At 42.3% G+C, this 22,136-nt stretch overlaps 2 protein-coding genes across 3 annotated transcripts in view; one reads left to right on the top strand and one right to left on the bottom strand.

The window, feature by feature from the left end:
• Gde1 (glycerophosphodiester phosphodiesterase 1) overlaps nt 1–10,837 on the top strand; it is a 32,653-nt gene extending 21,816 nt beyond the window's left edge. The window contains exon 6 of the mRNA XM_005391107.2: nt 8,584–10,837. Coding sequence (XP_005391164.1) covers nt 8,584–8,731 — 148 coding nt within the window. The 3' untranslated portion in view covers nt 8,732–10,837. The remainder of the gene's footprint in view (nt 1–8,583) is intronic.
• A 75-nt stretch (nt 10,838–10,912) lies between these two features.
• Nucleotides 10,913–22,136, bottom strand: part of Tmc5 (transmembrane channel-like 5) — a 79,372-nt gene continuing 68,148 nt past the window's right edge. For both annotated transcript variants that reach the window (XM_013517703.1, XM_005391105.2), the window contains 5 exons: nt 21,781–21,954; nt 19,234–19,312; nt 13,979–14,083; nt 12,831–12,873; nt 10,913–11,391 (listed from right to left, as the gene is read on the bottom strand). In XM_013517703.1, coding sequence (XP_013373157.1) covers nt 11,345–11,391; nt 12,831–12,873; nt 13,979–14,083; nt 19,234–19,312; nt 21,781–21,954 — 448 coding nt within the window. In that variant the 3' untranslated portion in view covers nt 10,913–11,344. The remainder of the gene's footprint in view (nt 11,392–12,830; nt 12,874–13,978; nt 14,084–19,233; nt 19,313–21,780; nt 21,955–22,136) is intronic.

The following is a 22,136-nucleotide window of genomic DNA, read 5'->3' as shown; positions in this document are numbered from 1 at the left end:
CAGGATCCAGGGCAGAGCCACAGTGAAGCTATCAGATAGTAGGGTGGATGGATGGATGTCAGTCCTATTCCTTCTGTTCCCTTCTAGAATACATTGCAGCTTCTGCTCCCTCTTCCAAGAAACTGTCCATTTCCTAACCAGCTAGCAATCTTTGACTCTCATTTGGCAGTTTTAGAGCTATATATTTCAGCTGCTTAGAGTTGCAGGTTTCTTACGATTTCAAGCATGCATACAGTCACTTCAGTGTGTATTTGGCTACCACTTGTAGTACTGCAAGGTACATGTTAACGAAGCCAAAGATGCAATGGTGAAAAAGCAAAATACAAGATCTTTGCCCTCATGGAGTTACAGTCCGGTGAGAGAGAGATGCAAATACAAAAGTTAAAGGAATAGAAATGATAGCTAAGCTGGATGTATAGGAAAGAGTAGTGTACATAGACCCTGTAACCTGACTGAGCCTGGGAGTCAGGGAACGGGTCCCCAAGGAGGTGATGGTTAATGAAGCCATGAAAAGTCCAGTTCTGCTGCCACTTGAGAGAACTAATAACTAGAGAGACAGGGTGATGGGAGAAGAGAAGTGTTACTAGCAATAAGCTGGCATGTTGGAGAATGGACAACTCATGCTTCTGTCCAGCTTGCCTGGCACTGCCCAGAGGATTCTGTAACATCTTTCGTGGGGATGTTACCGAAATCTTGGGCAGATGGGCACTAGGGTAGTTCATTAGTCTTGAAAAGTAGCCAGTTCTGAAGGTGATTGTGAGCATCTTATCATAGATAGAGGTTACAGAGTCATCCCAGACTTGTGAATCTAAAAGAAGATTGTTTATTTTTTTTTTAAGAGTAGGAAAATTTATTGGGGAAAAGGAATAGGGAATAGGAATAGCTCTGAGGGACAGGAGAGGTCCCAAATGGGTTGCAAATGAGCCCACTTCTCAAAGAAAGCTTTATAGAGCAAAGTCACAAGGTAGGCACAATGCAGGGGCAAAATTTTGATCAACTAATAAGATTACAAGTATAGTCACTTAGATGTTGGGAGTGGCTGGAGCTGGAAATTGGTCATATATGAGGGCAGGACAGAGCCAGAGTGCCTAAAGCAGTCATTAGTCACCAAGCAACCTTGTGTCTCGTGACACTAACTTTGCAAAGGTATAAACACCCCTCATGTTGTTGAGGTCCTCTTACCCATCCAGTAAAGAGCTCCACCTGACACAGCTCTTGTCTCTTGTCTGTCTTTTCCTCATTCCTGCTGCTTTTCCTGCCTGGAGTGCACCAAGAAACCAACAAGTCCCTACATGTAGGCCATACTGGTTCCATAGTAGCAGGCAATGTGGACAGCATCATTAACCTTGGTCAATAGTCTTTAGTTTTAGTCTTAGTCTTAGTTGTCTTAGTGGGTGGGAGAGGATGATCCACCCCTAATGGGATGGTTTATTAACAATGGGAAATCTCAGAAGGTGGTACCAATAATCTCAAAATTTATCCCTTAGAGAAGTATGTGGATCTAGGCATTATGACTTTAATATTCTTCAGATGCAACTCCAGCCACAGTTTGGATGTGTTCTCATCTTCTGCACTGACCCCTGTTGGACTGCCTATAATATTTCTACCTTGCCAGGTGTGGTGGTGCATACCTATAATCTCAGCACTCAGGAGGCTGAGGCAGGAGGATTGCCATGAGTCCAGGCCAGCCTGGGCTACATAGTGAATTCAAAACTAGCCTGAACTACATAGTGATACATAGCCCATCTCAAAAAAGAATTCTGCCTAATTTAGCTGTCTATTATATGTACCCCCCAAAAGCAAAAAGCTATCCCTAACTTTGATTAGGGGAGAAAGGGCAGAATTTCCATCTAGCTGCTTAAAGCTGAGAAGGGTCAGTGTAAGGGTGACTGCAGCCAGGGGCCTTCTCCAGAGAGCTAATCTAATGGGCCTTGGCTAGAAGTCATGTTGCAGTTTAGCTGTTATGAACTCCCTGTACAAGGTCATTCTAATGGATCCCAGTAAAAGGAGTCTGGCACATTTGTTGTTGGTTCCATCTGCATGATCACTTGGAGTTTAGCAGCCTCTAGGCAAGAATAAACAAATTTCCCAAGAAATTAAAGCATGTATAATCAAAGCATGAGCACTAGAATGCAAAGGCAGTTTGGGGAAAGAGCCACATCCAGAAACTGCTCTTCAGGGACTAGTATAGCGATTTTACCCATTTGGCTCTTAGGCCTCTCTGCTGATGGAGGTTATCTATAAGTCTGGTACTTCTTGTCATAAGTCACTCTAGTTTTAGCTGTAAGATGGAGAAAAGAAATTTAAAGACTCTTGTTGAGCTTTTATAGACTCCGCTGTAGTATTTTCTGCCTTAATGAAGCATAATAGTTGTCAGCTACTGGTATACCTGGAAACTGCCAGAAGGGGTCAGCGATTGGAGCCCCTTTTATGTCTTAGCTTTTATTACTATGGTATTGTTTTTGTATATCTTTTGCTTATACTTTTCTGCTGGGTGTTAAGACCAAGTTAAAGCGAGACCTGTTAATCAGAATTAACCCCTTGCAGCCAGGTGTGGTGGTGCACACCTGTAATCCTAGCACTGGGGAGGCTGAGACAGGAGGATCGCTGCGAGTTCAAGGCCAGCTTGGGCTATGTTGTGAGTTCAAAGCCAGCCTGAACTACATAGCACGACCTTGTCACTCCCCCTCAAAAAAAAATTAACCTCTTTCTATCTGTCAAGGTCAATTAAGTCTCCTCAGGGATTACTTTTGGAACCATATACATAGCCTCTCAGCTCATCTGTCAGTGTCAGCTGCCAGGATGGGACACAGTCTTGCTTGACCATGTGGCTTTCTTTGAAAGCATAGAAGACTTTTCCCTCTTGGTGACTCTCTTTTGGCACACTGTACGCTTGTTGATTCCTGTCCTCTGGGGTGCAGCAATCACACTGCTCAGGAGGTTGAGTGACTCAACTGTAGGATCCTGTAGAAAAGGTTCCCTCATGTCTGGGACCTTGTTGATCTTGGAGAGCCAAGGCCAAAATATTGGCTGCCTTCTTAGCCCAGTTACCTTTCTAGTTTTAGTCTCCGAACTTCAGTTGTTGAACACCCAGAAGAGATGATCAGTTATATCAGTGTTGCACAGGGAGCAGTGAGCTTAACTATTATAATTTCATCTGAATATCAAATACTTTGAAATAGAAGTATAGCCAGAGGACTGTTATTTCTTACCAGTCATGATTTTTTTAGTAATAGCATCCCTGTAGAAGGTTAACAGACAACAATTGCATAGTCTATAGAGAAAACTTGAGATTAAGAGCTATAGTATTTCAGTATGAAATCATATTATCTTTGAAACACGTTTAAATGTCTTAGTGTAGAATAGCCTTTTTAGTCAATCATTTCCATCTAGTATACAAGGACACTCTCATCCTCTAATAGGATGTCATCGAAGAAGCATGTAACATTGTCTGGACTGCTTAGTGCCTGCATCTGTCAGTGTAGTAACACATATATAACTTATATATCACATAAGTTTTTTTTAAAAACCTGTCATTTCAATGGTGTTCTCATGCTGGCTTGACATGTACCCATTATCATAAGTAGCTAGCGCACAAGAGAAAGGCAGATATCTGAGTCTAAAAGAAAAGGTTATTACCGTAAACAATCCTGCTTTTACATCTTAGGAGACTTGTACACCCAGAAGTCATGAATATATTTACAACACCATGAAATGAGCAATAATGAGTTTCACACCTATATGAAAACCTTTCTGTCTTTAGTTTTTATTTTGGCCGGATACTGAGGATAGAACTCAGGACCTTGCGCTTGCCAGGAAGGTGCTGTGCTACCTATGTCCCCAGCCCTCTTAATTTAGTTTTACACTAAGACCTTCTTTTAGTAAAACATTATTGTTGTACCCACAGAAAACTTAACCTTTTGATGCTAACCAATGCAAACACATCACAGTAACATGTTTAGCAGTTTGTTGGAGTGTCACTGCCATAAAGCTATAGAAATTAATTGAGGTCCCATTAGTGAATAAAGACTGGAATAAATGTTTCCAAGTAGCTGCTCCTTTATTCACCAAGGGGAGTCTTGTCCAGCAGTTTCTGCAAGCCTAAGGGGTCCCCATTTAATTATCTTAACAAATTTTTCAGATGACCTACAGGAACCAGCTCATAACAATTAATGTACTGTTCTTGACTAATGAAAGACTCCCCAGGTTATTGTATACACAACAATATGCATTGCCTTTGTAAAACGAGTCTTGACATTATTTTGGTCAGCTGGCAACCTGGGTAGAAGCATGTCTTTAACTGTAATGACACTTAAGTTGCCTTACAGATAAGGCAACTTAAATTGTAGGCATAAATATTTTAAAAATCTAAAGAAGCAATAAAAATTGTTGAGCTCAAACTAACTGTAGATGTTGCAACCAGTCACAAATTGAACAGAGAGGCACACATAGGACAGTTGTTAATAGACCAGAGTACACTCAGATGTATTTGGCCAAGTTGAATTAAAATAACGCTTTTAAGTTTTTAAGTTTGTAATTATAAGTACACTAGTCAGAACTTTTTATAGGTCAATAAACAGACATCTCTTGTAATAAGAATTAGAAGGAATAAAAATCTTTTATACTTGTGAAAGCAAAGACAGTTTTTAAAATGGGCTCTAGGCTGACAGTTTATCTGATCAGAATACCCAGCTATACAGGTTTCTCATTGTTGCTTTATAGCCATAGTTGTTTTATAGTCACAGCTGATAGCCAAAACTGCTGTTTTGATAGCCGCATGTAACTGTTCCCTCCAAAGGGACAAAACGTTAAAGGTAATTTTAACTATTTCCAGGAGGGGGAGTCGCACCAGCCAAACTTGAGTGCAGAAAAATATTAAACAGCTCTTTTTCAATATGTAAGGGTCGAACACTCTCCATTGCTTACAAATACCTTCCAAAGGAGTAAGAGATTGAATCTCTCATCTGAAATACAAGAAAAAGAATTGGTGTCCCTTTAATTCCTACTTGATTTTTGTATCCTCAAGGCATCCCCAAGGTGACCTCCAGAGCAGGTGGCTGCTGTCTGGAGAAAGACCAAGATAGGTCAGGTCAGACTAGCCACCTTTTACTGGCTTGTGACCCTATATTCCTTGGAAACTCACACTCCTAATCCTAGCAGGTGTTTCCAAAAGTGAAAGCTACCATTGATTTCAGCTATAACAGTTGTGTTCCAAGAAGGAAGCATTGCTAGTAAAACCAATAACCAAGATATCTAAACCACTGCTTTTCAGTTTTCTGAAAGAGATGTGAGGAAAATATCAAAGGGCAAATTCAAAGTGACTGGATCACATCTTAGCCTGCAAAAGAAATCCCCCCTAGAAATAGATAGAGCCAAGTTATCTAGCTAATCTAACCTAGGTAATCTTTCTTAGTGGCAAGACAAGGCTAAATTTTACTCAAAATCCACTCTAAAATTTTTATGTCTTTAAAACTCACAAGTTAGAGCCTGGCGTGGTGGCACACGCCTGTAATGCCAGCACTCAGGAGGCTGAGGCAGGAGGATCCTTGTGAGTTCAAGGCCAGCCTGGGCTACAAAGTGAGCTGAAGGCCAGCCTGAACTGCATAGCAAGACCCTGTCTCCAAAAAACCAAAAAAAAGAAAAAAAGCTTACAGGTTAAACTTGTATCCATTTCCTAGCAACCACAATTCACATGTTAGTAAAAGGAACATTTATAGTTTTCTACATCCACATAAAAGAAGAGAAGGGCTGAATAAAACCCTAGTTAGCATATGTAAGGCACAAGCTTAAATCACTTCTCTGATAGCTGCTCTCAGTGAAAGGCAAACAGTTGTTGCAAGCTGCCTCAGACTGACCTCCTGGAGGAAGGGGCAGCCCAGCTACAAGGTGGTTCTAAAGTGACTCAGCAAGTTGGAGAAAAACTTAGGGGGAGTTTCCAATTTGCTAGTAGACAGAAAAATCCAAACCCGTAACTCAACTTCTAATAGAGGCTTAAGAGAGGATTCTAACAGTGTTGTCTCTGGTCACTCCTGAGAGGATACCAGAAGATTGCTGAGAGTTACCTGTCATCTCACTGAGGAGTGCAGGTAGGGACAATAGATAAATGGAGACTTTTTCTACCCGTTACCCAATTGGGCTGTTTGGGCCCAGCTTCCACTGAGGAACATTTGGGTATCCACCAGAGTCACCCTGGCCATGACCCTTCAGTTGTCCTCTCAGCTTTCATTGGTTCCATGCAACCAGAGTTTTGTTTCTGGAAAGGAGTCCAGCTATCTGTCTGTCCATTACTTTCAGTAGGTCTTAGAACAGAAGATGCTGGGGAACCTGTCCTCTGCTTTAAGAGTGGCAGCTGTTCTAAGAGCATTTAACTAGCTGGCAGAGTTTATTAAAGTTCTATAAGGGACAAATAAAAGCCTGAGCTCTCTTCATCTAAGATGACTTCCCTGATTCAGTTTTAACAAACACTCATTTTCTCCAGGTTCATCTTAAAGGTTCTTAGTTCTTGGATAGGTCCTCCCTGTCCAATCTTACATGCCTCCAAAACAGTACAAAGTGGCAGGAAAAAATCAGAAATGAGATTAGAAAAAGGAAGTCTTTTCTTCTCATCTGCATGGTGAGTTATTGAGATGGCTTGCCTGAGTCACCACTCTGAGCCTGGAAAGGAAAGAAGAGGGAACTCAAGAGCTAAGATTGCCTCTTTACCAGTGGAATATCAGACCAGAAAGGAGACTGATACAAAACAGGTTCAACATTCTCTCTTGGGTAGAGAGGGGCAATTAGAGCCAGTTTGTCTCAGTGAAACCTGTCCCCCAAGTCTTAAGAACAGTTGCCAGCCTACTGACTTTTAACTGGCAATTGGGGTCCTGTGATTTATTAATAGGCATGTTATTTTCTAAATAGAAACTAGATTTCCATAAAAAGGCCCATTTTGTAGTATTTTTTATTAAAATCCACTAGTGGGCAATCTAACACTACTTTCCTAGTGCTGTTTAAGATAAGAAACCACAACAGTCACAAGGAAATCTAGAAACTAGTAAGCCAAATGTAGCATGTACAAAACAGGAATATAAGACCTTGCCTGTATAATCTTCCCATGCTTTCAACTTAAATTTATCATCATTTTTAATAAAGGACAGGGCGTAAAAGAGACAAGACATTAGCAATTGACAAAGACAAGGCATACAATTCAAGGCATAAGCAATAAAAAACAAAGGTAACAGTTTTTGATTACCTAAGCGAGTCACAATCCAGAATCTGTGAAAAGCAAGCTCCCTACCTCCTTCCAGTTATCTCAGTGGGACCTCCAAGATGATATTGGGGAAATGCTACATGTCAGATACACTGAGTTTGTGTTTCCCAAAGTCAAAGAATGAATTCTAAGGAACAACGGAGGTTAAGAGTAGGAAAATTTATTGGGGAAAAGGAATAGGGAATAGGAATAGTTCCTGAGAGATAGGAGGGGTCCCAATGGTTTGCCCAAGAGGATTGTTTAGAGGCTTGCTATTTGAAAGTTTGTCTGGTTTCTGGTTTCCAGCCAGTTTATCTCCCCCTCCCCTGGGAAGTGAACTCAGGGCTTTTGTTTTTGTTTTTTGTTTTTTTTGTCTTTTTGAGATAGGGTCTAGCTATGCAGTTCAGGCTGGCCTTGAGCTCACTTTGTAGCCCAGCTTTTGCACTGAGCTACATGCCCAGGTATTTTTTTTTCTCTTTCTTGAAATGGCATCTTCCTAAACTGCCTGGAACTTGTAATTCTCCTGTCTCCGCCTCCCAGTGTGCTGAGGTTTCCGACTGTGCCACTACCTTCTTTTTCTCAGTTCCTGTACATTTAGTAAGCTATATTCTCACGCCCCCATCCTTTTTTTTTTGAGACAGTGTCTTGCCAAATCACTGAGTTACCCAGGCTGAGCTGGAGCTTGCAACTTTGTTGCCTCTGCCTCCCAGAGTGTTGGGATGTAGAGGCATGTGCCACCATGCCCAGCAATAACTACCTTTTAATCATGGCCCTTCCTATATCCTGGGAATGAGAAGGGCACAGGAAAAAGAGCAGTGCATTGTAACTACTACTACAGTTAGCCATTAAGGTATGGAGCAGGTGGAGGAAGAAAACAAAGTTATCTCATGAGCTGAGAATGGGAAAGGTAAGAGAGCAAACTCTTAACTCTGGATGTGGCTTCAGGCAGCTCAGATACAAAGGGTATGGGCAGCAGGGAGGGAGAAGCACCAGCAAAGTGCTATGGCCAAAGGGGAACAGTTCTCACAAGGAATTGAAGGAGAATCAGTGTTCTGTAACACCGACAAGGGGTAGGATGATGTGAGACAAGGCCACAGAAGACGGGCAGGGCCCAAGCACAGTGCAGTGCATGTCTAGGACACTAGGAGGGGTTGGTCATAGTGAGCTGCTGAAATGTTTGAAGCTGAGACAACAGGAAGGAAGGACTCCTGGCAGCTGGGCTTGGAGCATACCTCTGGACTGCAGCACGGGGCCACTCTGAGCACCGTACCCAGCAACTCATACCCAGCAACCATTGCAGATGCCGGGGACAGCTGGTCACTATTCTAATAGGAGTGGTTTTTCCTTTTCTCCAGGGACTATCTGAAGAAGTGGTCAGCTAAAGGAGTCCACGTTGTTGGTTGGACCGTCAATACCTTTGATGAGAAAAGTTACTATGAATCCCATCTTGGTTCCAGTTACATCACAGACAGCATGTTGGAGGACTGTGAACCTCATTTCTAGACTTTTGCCCTGGGGAGGAAACACAGGTTCAGAAACCGCAGGTGGCCTCATGCAGGGATATCAAAGTACCCTTTGTGCTAGTCCAGCCTGGAGGGGTCAGCGGCTCACAAGCAGTAGCCAGTAATTGCATTCTTATCTGAATAAACCAAAAGCAGGTGTTGCTGCCAGGCTCCATAGAATGCCTGCATTCATCAGTGTTGCTCTTGAAAAATCTGGGTCTGAACAAAGGCACACCAGCTCCCACTGACGCAGCCCAGCGACAGCGAGACCAGTGGGGAAAGCAGAGTGAGCTGTGCAGGTGGAGGATACAGATGCAAATGCATGGGACTTGCATGACCATTTGGAGTTGACATTTTAACACGTACCATACTTAAGCAATGTACTTATGTAAGAATTTGTGTTCAGCTCTGTTAACAGTGTACTGTAGATGTCAAACTTGTGACCACACTAATAAAATCATTAAAAGGAGCGAGAAAGGAAAATGCATACCAAACACGCATCCTCCCTACAGCTCCCTAAATTTAGGAAGGTGCACTGTGCTATGCAGTGAAGTCTTGGTGAGCAGCAACCACAGAGGGAGGGAGGTGTTGAAACCAAGTGGAGGGATTATTTACTATGTCTTGAAGTAAGAGCCACAAACCACCCGGGGGCAGAATTGCACTTCAGGTTTATTAGGAAGCTTCACAGCAGTCGCATATAATTAGAGCTGGGAGAAACTTCCAAGAACTTCTCAGTTTATCCTCATTTTAGAGCTGAGACTACTAGAATTTGTGGATGAAGAGCAGTGGCCTCCAAAACCTCAGAAGTGGTGAAGTAGCCGGGCTTGATCTCATAATAACAACTTGTTTGCTGTAACCCAGGAACTGTACAAGGGTTTAGCATGATCTTACTCAACATGAGGAAACTGAGGCTCTGCAAAATTGAAGTCACTTCCCTGAGGTCTCAGAGTCCATATACAATTGGAGCTCCAGTCTACCTGGGCCCAACTCAGAGCTACTGTTCTTTACCACGCACTGTATCTCTGTATTCTTTCCCACATGAACTTCCAGGGCTCTTATCATGACCTTAAGTAGCCGTGTTTAAAATGAAATTGTGTAATTTAAAAATGGCAAATCTGTCTGCCTCCTCTAGTTAGCCCCATCCTACCTTTTAGCCCTGTTGGTGGCCTTTGCTACGGCCCACACTTAGCCCTGGCTTCCCTCAGATGGCTCATCAGCTCAGCCCTGTATCAGCCAGGCAGGGGGAGCTTTGGAAGACCACTCCATATGACCAGACACACATGCTGATTTTTATTACTGTAGGTGTTGAAGTATGATAGATAGAACTTGGGATATTTTTTGGGGGGAGGAGATTTTTAAATCAGTGTTTATAAGGAAATGTTCTTGTCTGTCTTTTGGTGCTTGGTATTGAACCCAGAGCCTTGCTTATTCTAAGCAACATGCTCTATCACTATGAGCTGCAATCCTAGCCACTAAAGGATTTTCCTTCAATTATAAAATTAAATATATTAAGTAAGTGGAACAAATGTCCATGCATGTACTTCTATGCCATATTATGACTAAAGTGACAAAAAGAAGGAAAAAGTAACCAAGGAAAACGTCTGGCAACTTAATTCTTCCCTGGGTCCTTCCTGAGACTGCACAGCACTTTACAGCCCAGGGTGGCCTTGGAGACATCACAGAGTTAGTAAGAGCTTTTCTGTTGAGAGAAGGCTCTGGAGAGCCAGGCATTCTCTGCCTGCTGAGCTCCACCCCAAGCGTGCCTTGCCCTTGACTCAACTAGGCCCAGATAAGGACTTTGATAAGTACTATAAAGCACTTCCTTGAAAGGCCTTCTACAGGGCTAAAAATATTAGTGGCCTATGAGTTTTAACACAGTTGTAAGCTTTGTGAATCATTTGACAACTCTGCAAAAAGTTATACACACATTCATTTCAAATGCACACATACATCCACATGTCACCACAGCTTCATGTTTGGTTCAGCGTAAGACCTTGTTAATGGTTATGTATAAAATTTCATAGGGGCAGAGTCCCACCCTCGTCTAACCCCAAAGACTCCTGTACTTAATATGTAATAAACAGACAAGACCTCTGATTCTATTTCATCTTTGGGTGATGTGGAGATATTTTTAGTTCAATGTCACAGACAAATGGAAGTTATATAATTCAAAGGACTTGTGTGCCTGATTAAAGATCATATTTTTATTCATTCTGGACAACTTTTCACAGCACCAGTTTCTAAAAACCTTTACCAGGTCTAGGAGGAGAGATTCCTAAAGACGAATAATTCAGAGACACATTTCTTGAAGATAAAGTACATCATCCTCAGATTATATCTTCCTACATCTTCTGGGCTAATTTCAGTATTTCAATAGTCTTTACTAGAAAAAAACCAAGTATGTGGTCTTGAAAAATCAGCAACCTAGGTTTGAAAGATAACAATGTGCCCAGTTTTACTTCAGCATTGACATGGTAGGTTAGTTTCCTGCTTCCAGCTACAGGCTTGGATTCTCTTTCCAAGAAGCTCCTAAAGGCCGAGGTGTCCTGGAAGAATTTGTCCCATTTTTATCTTCTTTCCGTACTGGGTTGGTATCTGGGTTCCGCGGCAGTCATCAGACCTTTAAAGGATCTTCCTGAACTGATCGCCTAAGTCGCAGGTCTGGGTTTGACATAGGAAAGAGACGTTAATACAGACACACATTGCCCCATCTCCAGAAGGGGAAGACTAGGCCTTAAAGGTCTGTAGCTTCTCACGCCGCCTTTGCCCTCAACTCCCATCACTGGATGTCATTAGTAAGTGCTGTTCCCCGAAGACTAGTGGTTTGATTTGTTTCCTCCCTGGCATTCATTCCTCTCCTGGCATCAGCCCCGGGTTATCCTTGGGAATCCACCTTTACTGTTCATCTCTGTGGGCCGTAAGGTGTCACTACCTACACCTACAGCTGAGACACGGGATTCAGATATGACCAAGGAAGTGGACACATTTCTGTAGCCATAGCAATTGGTCCATGGATGGGCACCTTCCCCCATCCGATCCAGTGAAACACTGGAAATTCAGCTGCCCTACTTTTCTACTAGGTTGAACCTGAGAAGATAGGAGAACTGTAAAGCTGTTTTGCCAAGGAAAGGAAAGACCTGTTTGCAGAAGGAACTAATATGGAAAAGAATTGAACAGAGAAACAAGGTCCTGGTGACATTGTGACCTGCCTTAAGTCAGTCCTAATGCAAGAATCATTCTTGGATTTTTACTTAGGCCGTTTTAGGTCAGGTTTGGAATTGAAAGAGCAGTTGTTACACCAGCAGTTCTAACCCTGTCTGCTTTGGGCTATTCCACCAGGATAAATTACATTTCCCCAAAAATAAGACCTAATAGGAAAATAAGTGCTAGTATTTTAATTTTTTTTCCAAGTTGCTAATAATATAAGCTTTCTCCCCACATCAACCCCACTTAAGATCATTAGTTAGGCAGACACATTTAATGTGTCTGTTGAAACACGATAGATACAGAGAATTATAATACATAATATAAAATTGACATTATGACAAATGGTAATATAAATTATAATTATTTGTAAATACCCAAACAGACACCTCTAGATGAGAGGTAAATGTCTAAAGACTTATTTCTGAATGACCAATCAGAGTGCAGACAACACACAAATAATGTGCACATTTGATGAAGAATGGATGTGGTTGTGTCTGACAGTCTTCGTAGTTCAACATGTTGTGTGTCGTAACGATGCACTCAGAGCAGCCTGCACGGACGGGGAGTGCTCACTTAAGGACAGCTCCGTTGCTGGACGTGAGAGATTGGGGCTGATGTTTTTAAAGGAAGTTGAGATGCAAGAAATTCAGGTCACAATTTGGGATTTGGCGAGTTACGACACTGTTCCAGAATAAGATGACATGACTATGTATTTGAATAAATGTGGGTTTTATACAGAAATAAGTAAATGTTAATTGTTGTGCCTGAATAAATACAAATAGATACATGAAAAAATAAGACCCCTCCTTGGATATGAGCCCTTTTCAGTATAAGACTCAGTCGTAGTTTCAGGGAAACACAGCAGTGTCTTACTCTGTGAGTTTGGTACTTACCAGGAGTAGCATCATGTTCCATCAGATGTAGTGGGCCTTGTAACTGTAAAAGGAAAATGGGCAGCCACATCACTGGGAAAGAATGCAGGTCCTGGGTCTTGTTGCATGGGTGGTGCAGTTTGTAAACCTCCCATTATTTTAAAATTAGGGGTACATGCACGTGGGTCAGAAATACAAAATAACAAAAGGGCTAGGAATATAGCTCAGTGGTAAAGTGTTTGCTTAGCGTAGACAATACTCTGTGTTCATCCACAACACTGCAATAATAATTATAACAAAAATGCTTCAATGTTTAGTGTTTTTTGTTTGTTTTGTTTTTTCTGGTACCGGGAATCAAACTCACAACCTTGCGCTTGCCAGGCAGGCGCTGTGCCGCTGAGCTAAATCCCCAGCCCCTGTTTACTGTTTTTAGTACTTGAAAAACCCGGAAACAGCACAAATGTCTGGAATGAAAAAATATGTCCAATGAAAAAGTGTTAAGTGTGTGTGTGTGTGTGTGTGTGTGTGTGTGTGTAGGGGTGATACTACTTACATAACTGTAGTCCCCCTTTTGTAATAAATGAAAATGTTAGTAGATGCAGGTGTGTTTGCTCATACCTGGGAGAGAGATCTGGAAGAATATACACTGAATTATGAATAGTGGGCTGAGATTTCAGGGAAATTTTCATCTCACTGGGATGCACTTGTATATTTTAGTAGGTTATATAAAACGAATGTGATCTCCATGAGGACCGGGGCTTTGCTTTGTTCATAATAACCTAGCACCTAGGAAAAGGCCAACCATGGAGAGTGCTAAGCGAACGATTATTATTTAATTTTTAGGAACCACAGTGCTTACACATACAAAGTAAAGAGCTGGGTGCGTGCCTGTAGTCAAGAGGCTGAGGCAGGGTCACTTGAGACCTGGGCAACAGAGCAAGTCTTATCTCAAATATAGATATGTATGGGTTGTATGGGTAGGGGATGCAGCTCAGAGGAAGAGTGCTTGCCTAGTGTGTGCAAGGCCCCAGGTTCCATCGCCAGCACTGCAACAACAGAAAGTGAAAGGCCATATGTGATGCTAAAAGCCTGGTTTCCAGTCCCTGATGCACTTCGCACAAGAAGGCAAGTCTGCATCCCTAGGGTCCCGAGAACGATGTCTATCTCACCTCTGCCTGTCTCCTTTCCAGAATAAGTGCACTGGGGTTTGCTCTCTTCTCCATCTCCTGTAGCTTGGTCAACTTTTCTATCAGGAACATCTTATCTTTGCCCTCCTGCCAAGAAGAAAAAAAACATGAAGGAGGGATGACGGTGGAGGATTAAGAAGTGATTGAAGAAAGAAGGACCCAGAAGTTGGATGGAGTTTGCTGTCCTATTTTCTACTGATTAAAGAGAAGGAAAACAAAACAAAACAGCAAAGTTAGCAATTACCCCGCACCTTCGCGCATTGTAATAGGCTTCTCTGAAGCGACTCCTCAAGCAGGAGTAACCTTCTCTAGACTGCTGCTAGAAGCAACTTACAAGCCACTGACTGAAGGCCTAGGACAGAGGGTTTCAGTGCCCGCTTCCTGACATGCTCCCTGCCCCAGGTGTCTGGCCTGCAAACCTAGGATTGCCTGGCTCTGTCCTGTCCTCCTATTAAATGCCAGATCTTAGAGCTTGGCTCCTAAGGACAGCAAATGGATTTCATTTGCCAACATTATCTGTGTTGATGGAGACTAATAATTTAGCATTGGAAAGAGGAACCAAGGAAAGGAGTCAGCCTTCCCCTGGGTACTCCCTTTCCTGTGAACCTCTAGCAGAAAAGAGTAGGACATTCCACCTGTGCATTGAAGTGGGTGAGCAAGCGCCATCAGCTCTAGGCCAATGATGGTCATCCCATTCCCAAGCCTCCGTTTCTCCTCAAACTTTTACCCATTAATTTTAGCATCCAATAGTGGGTCTTGTCACAATTATTACTGTGCAGTTTTTTTAAAAATGATTTTCTGCCTCCCTCATTCCATCTACATTTATTCATCAGAATTCTATAAGGAAGAGCTGTCCTTGACAATAGATATTTTTCACAATTCCCATAGGATATGGTGGTGCACATCTATGATCCCAATACTCTCACAGGTTTCGGCAGGAGGATCATAAGTTTGAGCCCAACCTTGCCACCTTAGTAAGGTCCTGTCTCAAAACAAAACAAAAACAAAACCAAAAAGCCCGGGATGCAAATCAGTGCAGAGACCCTGGGTTTGACCACTCAGTACTGAAAAACAAAAGAAAACAAAGTTTGGAAATCTCTACAGGAGGGGAGTGTAAATTAGAATTACCTAGTGGGTATGTAAAAATGCAAAACTCCTAGGCTTTCTCCCCACAGATTTTTACTCAGAAACAAAACTGCATTGTAGTTAAGAACACAAACTTTGGAATCTCCTGGTTCACAATTTACTAGTGCTGTGATTTAGGGTACATCACTTTACTCTGTAGGTCTCAGTTTCCTTAACTGTAAAAGGAGAATTTGAAGACATTTATATGCCCCAAAGAAAGTATTTTTTGTTTTTTTTTTTTTTGTTTTTCTTCCGGTACCAGGAACCGAACTCACGACCTTGCGCTTGCCAGGCAGGCGCTGTGCTTCTGAGCTAAATCCCTAGCCCTTAAGAAAGTATTTATTGATGCTTGCAATAGTAGAGATTGAATCCAGGGTCTTCGCACTGAGATACCTCTCCAGCCCTTTTTTTATTTTTTATTTTGAGACAGAGTCTCATCAAATTGTCCAGGCTGGTCATGAACTTGCAATTCTCCTGCCCAAGTCTCTCAAAGTGCTGAGATACAGGCATGCACCACCACCACACCTGGCTAGGAGTTAGAATTAAATAAGAATTTTTGTTCATTACTTAGCACAATGCCAGGCCTCATGGAAATGTTTAGCAAATGTTACCTGTTGCTGTTATTGCTTGGGGGTAGCAAGAGAGCAGCAACTTGTATTTGTAACAAACATCCAGTTTTTTTTTTGTTTGTTTTTTGTTTTCTGTTTTGTACCAGCAATCGAACTCAGGACCTTGTGCTTGCCAGGCAGGTGCTTGTGCCACTAAGCTATATCTGTGGCCATCCAGATGATTTTAAGGTCAGTGGTCATTCCTATTCCAAGTCTCTGTCCTGGGTTCTTTTGGAGATAATGCCCCTGCCCTTGTGGTTCATTCTCTGGGAAAGACTCCCAAGCAGGCAGGTGTGGTCTTCAGATTATGGCATACAGGTATTTCCCTAGTTGACCCAGCAATGCCCTTACAACTCAAGGCTTCAGAATCATATCCCTCCTGAGCTGAGGTCTGCATAAGACCTGCCCAAAACATTCAGAACTCTGCATCAGGCAAACATTGGTGATGCTACTGGGGACAATGAGGGAAAAAACCATAACTAATCCAGGCCTTTTATGTTCCAAAAGGACCAGTTGAAATGATCTAAAATCCCAAAGATTCAATCAGATGCAACACTGGGAAGTCCCAGATCTTTCCCATTGTTCTTGACACAGGCACACATGTCACAGTTATGTTGTTATCTAGAAAACAAGGGAACAAGCCCAGGGGCAGTGAACATCCCTGTACCTTGACTGTGGTCTCTAAATATCATCTCAGGGACTGATTCTATTCTGGAACAGGAAAGGAACAAAGATGAGCCTGCAACATTTTGTCCTTAAAGATTTCTGAGGTAATGGACAAAGAACCTAGAAGTTAATCAAAGTGTTTGCACTAGCACATGAAAAGACTATTTGAGCATAAAAGTTGTAATTGAGAAGTATTAACATAATTTAAACAATACATTCATAATGTTAATTTTTAAATCTTTGTTGGCTATATTTGGAGGTGTAGAAGGTTGAATGGTATCCCCCTTTTAAAAAGATATGTCCAAGTCCAAACCTAAAGACCTGCAATATAACCTTATTTGGAAATAGAGTTTTAGTAGATAAAATTAAATTAAGGATCTTGAGATGAGATCATCCTGAATTAAAGTGGACCCTAAATCCAATGACAAGTCCTAGAAGACATGGAAAAAGAGAAAGAGAAAAAGCCCTTGTGAAGCTAGAAGCAAAAGGCCAGGTGTGGTGGTACACATTTGTAATCCCAGCACTCAGGAGGCTGAGGCAGGAGGATCATTTGCGAATTCGAGACCAGCCTAGGCTACAAAGTGAGTTCAAGGCCAGCCTGAATTGCACAACAAGACCATGTCTCAAAAAGACAAAAAAAAAAAAAAAAAAAAAAAAAGATAGATGCAGAGAACAAAGTTATGAAACCTCCAGGCAAGGAACACCAAGGATCATCAGCAGTGGCCAGAAGCTAGGACAGAGGCTCTCCTTCAGAGGCTCAGAAGGAACTATCCCAGCCAACACCTTGATTCTGGCCTCCAGATATATGAAATAATAAATTTCTATTGCTTTCAGCCACCAAGTTTATAGCAAGTGTTACAGCTCTAGCAAATGGAAACATTTTGAAAATGTCAGTAAAGGGAAAGCATTTTGTACATATCCTGCCTTTCATCTGTCCTGTATGCCTTTCAAGGTATTCAGATAATCGATGGTCCAAAGTTATTTTTAATATAGAATTCCAGTTAATAAATGCAGGAAGAATGACAAAATTAGAGTAGCATTATTTTGTAATATCCAATGAAATGAACAGATCTTCCAGGCACTACCCATGGAAGGCTGCCAGTCCATAGGTGAAAGGTTGAGGAAAGCTTTGTGATGGATGGATTGGGCCAACAGACCTTGGAACCACTGACTGCTGTCAGCATCACAGAAGAAGAGACATCGCACATCTCAAGGTGATGCTGAACAGAGGCGTAGTGTCACCTGTGTGAAGAGCAGCACAGCATCATTGTACCTGAAGTACAATGGTCCCTGACTCAGGACAGTTTGACTTGAGGTTTTCTGGCTTTATGATAGAGTGAAAGTCATACAAATTTGGTAGATGCTAAACTTTAATTTTTGAATTTTGAGCTTTTCTCAGGCTAATGATAGCAACCACATACTCTATCGGGATGCTGAGTGGCGGTAACAAGCCACTCCTCATGGTCAGGTCAAGCTGCAGCTCATGGTCACAATAAATAACAGGTATTCTACAGCAAATGGTGTTGCTAAGCTAAGATGTTCTTTAGGTTGCGTGTCTTAAATGCATTTTCCACTTTGAACATTCTCAATTTACAGTGAGTTTGTGGGGCATGTCCCCACTGTAAGTCAAGGAGCATCTGTATTTTGCCTAAACAGTTGATTATGGATCTATCAAATCTTTAGATTTCACCACCAATTTATAGGACATACAAAGAAAAAAAGAAATACAGGAACCAGCACCAAAGGGTTGCAGATCAAGTACCTATGGAACACAGAGAACGTAAGATCTGGATTCTTCCCTAGTAAGAAGGCAAGAAAAAGTGAGGGGTGGTGAATGGTTATAAATTAAAAGAAAATTAGGCATAACAATGAAAAGCAATATGGGGTCCTTTTTCAGACACTAGTTTGAACAACTCTTCTGGAAAAAGATGCTTATTGGGACAACTGGAGAAATCTGAACATTGACTGGGTCAGGTGATAGTAGTAAATTCTCAGTAAGTTTTCTTTTAAAACTGAGATGGTATTGTGACTATATGTTAAGTCTCTATCTCATAGAGATGCATGCAAAAGATTTTACTCAGGAGCTCGCTCTGCTCCCGGTTCTGATTCTGGTGCCTGGGGTGGCTTTCATCAGAGTGGTGGGGAGTAATGGGGGAAGATGCTGCGGAAACTTTTGGCTCTTGACAGACTGCCCAGAGGACCCTCAGCACTGCTTCACCCAGGCATTTGGATAATAAAGTTCCACAGAAACAGAAGCTATTTTGGGAAGACAAAGGAGTTCCAATGCATCTAAAGGGTGGGATAGCTGACGCCCTCTTGTATAGAACTACCGTGATTCTTACAGTTGGTAGAACCACATAAGCTATATAACAGTTGGCTATGGTCATTTCCCAAGAAGCCAGAGGAGTTCAGTCATCCTAGCAATCACATGGCCCAGTTCCAGTCAGCTCTGTAGACTGGTAATCTGATAAGTAACTGTGCTCTTCTTTGGACATCAGTATTTATTGTCTTGTACTGTCACCAATAAAGCAGTCTTTACCAAAAATAAAGCTTTTACTGATTAAAAAAAACCAAAACCTAAGATGTTCTTTAAAATAATGGGGCGTGGGGGGAAAATAAAAGAAAATAATTTATAATAGAGATCTTCAGAGAGGAAACAGTAGAAGAAGTAAGAGAACATAAATGTCAGTGGTTACTGGGGCTGGGTGGAAGAACACCCAGCCCAGGCACTACTAGCATGGGAATTCACTGTGCCATTCTATTTTGGTGTCTTGGGAATTTCCATTACAAAGTGTTAGGAAGGAGGAGGAGGGTAACAGAGGGGCCAGCAGGACTTACATTGATGATCTGTTCATGGAGCAGTCTGATCATCACCTTCCTTCCCTCTGTGATCTGCCAGTAAAGATAGGTGATGATTCTGGAAGAAAAGGAAGAATAACAGACATTTCTCCCAATGCTTTGAGGGTCCAAATTTTATTTTATTTTATTTATTTATTTTTTTTTGAGGGTCCAAATTTTAACTGAGGTGCAAAAGAACTGGATTTTTTTTGGTGGGGGCAATTACGTTTTTTCCCACGTGTCCCTGAAAAATTGTTTCAGGGTGAGTTGCAGGTTAGAGTAATGGCTCTCAACATGCACATGGAATCACCTGAGAGGTGAATGAAATAAGACCGCTCCTCAGATCAGTGAAATGCCTATCTTGGGACATGGAGCCAGATATCAGCATTTTAAAAATGTACATGATCCTAATATGCAGCTAACGTTGTGAATGTGAACAGAGCCATCCAAACTTCAAGTGGCACCGGCTGTGGTGGTGCACACGCAATCCCAGCACTCCGGAGGCTGCAGCAGGAAGATCGCTGCATGTTCATTGCACTGACAGCAAGTAGAGTGCCAGCCTGGGCTACATAGTGAGTTCGAGGCCAGCCTGAACTACTCTATCACACACACAAAAAAAGGCTTCCAGTGAGTGGCACACATTCCTTGAGAATTTGTTGAAAAGCATATTCTGATTTGATACTTTTGGGGTAGAGCCTGCGATTCTGCATTTCCAATAAGCTGCCAGTATAATAAAGAAATGTATTTGTGTTTTGTCCCTAGTTCCTGGTACACAGCTCCTAAATTCTTGGGATCTTTACAGTGTCTTTCAAATGGAAATGAGATATATAGTGTCTGGGAGTCCCTAGATGGCTTTAGGATGGGGCCAGTCACCAGAAAAACCAAAGCATGACTAAGAGTAGACCTTTCAGTCCCTGCCCTCTAGTGACCATGGGGAGGATGTAAAAGCTGGGAATTGAGTTAAACCCCAACAGCCAATGATTAGATCAATGGTGCCTACCTAGGAGTGGGCATGGAAGCTCCACACCACCCCTCCCTTCTACCTTGCCCTAGGCATCTCTTCCCTTTGACTTTTCCTGAGTTATATTCTTTGTAACAAACTGGTAGTAGTAAAGCGCCTTCCTCAGTTCTGTGAGTCATTGTAGCAAATTATCCAACCTGAAGAAGAGATTGTGGGAACCCTCAAATTCATAGCCAGGCAGTCAGAAGTACAGGAGACAGTGCGGGACTTGGGACTAGCATCTGAAGCAGGATTGAGCCTTGAACTTGTGGGGTCAGACACTGACAGCAAGTAGAGTGCCAGAATTGAATTAAACTTCAGGATACCCAGTTGATATCTGGAGAACTGGAGAAAGGGTTGGTGTGAAGACAAAACCTGGCCTGTGAAAGAAGCGTGCGTGAAAACAGAACAGACCTAGTGAATTCGAAGTCTGGAGAAGCAAAGCTGAGCTTTATGGAGAGCTCATCATTCTAAGTGCCAGTGGCAGCTGTTGTAGTGGAGGGAGGATATAACTGAGGTCCAGGAGACCCAGGTTCTGCCCTTTTCTGTCCCCACCAGGACTGGAAGCCCGAAACCTGTTTCTGCACATCATCCATCTCTGTAAGTCATCACTTGTCTGCACATGGAAGGACTACTCAACAGTCTACACCAGTTAGTTCCCACAGTCTGTGCTTTCCGACTGTGTGGCTCTGTATGGGGAGCTGCCATCTTGAATGCCACTGGGGTAATGTGTCAACAAGGACTGCCATAAGACCACCAACCAACTGTTTCATGCAGGAAAATGCCCCAGTGTTGAAAATCTACTTTTTCTCAAGAGGCTGGAAATGGATCATTTTTAAAAAAGCACAAAATCCTCTATATCGGTAATGCCCACATCCTTTTCACATGTCACAGTCTCAGAAGGAAATTATATATATAATTTTCCCAAGGATTGTCATATCTGTTTCTTTTTCATTTTATTCTCTGTCATCGCTTTTTTTTTTTTTTTTTTTTTTTTTTTTGGTCTCTGAGACAGGTTCTCGCTGTGCAGTTCAGGCTGGCCTTGAGCTCACTTAGTAGTCCAGGCTGGCTTTAAACTCACAACGGTCCTCCTGCCTCAGCCTCCCGAATGCTGGGATTACACGTATGTGCCATCACACCCAGCTTTCTCATGTCATCTCTTAAAAAGGGCAAAGTAGGTATTGTTTTCTCTGTAGATCATGAAAAAAACCTCAGAAGATATTAAGTAACTTTTAAAAATCTATTCAAAGAAAGTCAGGACCATCTCTCTCTCTCTCTCTTTTTTTTTTTTTTTTTAGTCACAGTCTCACTATATTGATCAAATTGTCCTTAAACTCTCAGTAATCCTCACACCCTGGCCTCCCAAATGCTGGGATTACAGGCATGCACACCACGCCCAGCTGAGTCAGGACCATCTTGTACACAAAGCTCTGTTGTAGCCCTTAGCTTTCCAACCAAATGTCCCCAGTTCTGCCCTCATATCACCGGAGGATCTCCCCAAGAGCCCTGGGCTTTCCCCTGTGAGTTTCCTGAGGCGTCTCACTTACAACACGATGAGGGTGAGGATGAAAAAGAAGTGCACACTGCCGATGAGGTTCTGATAGATCCAGACAACCCACATGTAGCCAGGCCTTCTACGTAGGGTGTCAATCCAAAGGTAGATGGATTGAATGAAGGAAGGCAGACCTCGGAAGGGACCACAGGTAGCTGAAGGTTTCAACCTGGAAAAGCAAGGAATAGGAAAAAATCTCTGGTACTCAGATGTAGGTATTCAAGAATCTGTGTGTGTGAGTGTGTATGTGTGCATGTGCATGTGTGCATGCATATGTGTGTGCACATGCAATGAAGAGGGTGATTGAACCCAGGGCCTTTGTACTGAGCTACACCCTCAATGTTTTCAATT

The sequence above is a fragment of the Chinchilla lanigera genome, unplaced genomic scaffold (assembly GCF_000276665.1).
Source record: "Chinchilla lanigera isolate Chin_1 unplaced genomic scaffold, ChiLan1.0 scaffold00041, whole genome shotgun sequence".
NCBI classification, from domain to species: Eukaryota; Metazoa; Chordata; class Mammalia; order Rodentia; family Chinchillidae; genus Chinchilla; species Chinchilla lanigera.
This window is presented reverse-complemented; position numbering and strand designations above follow the sequence as displayed.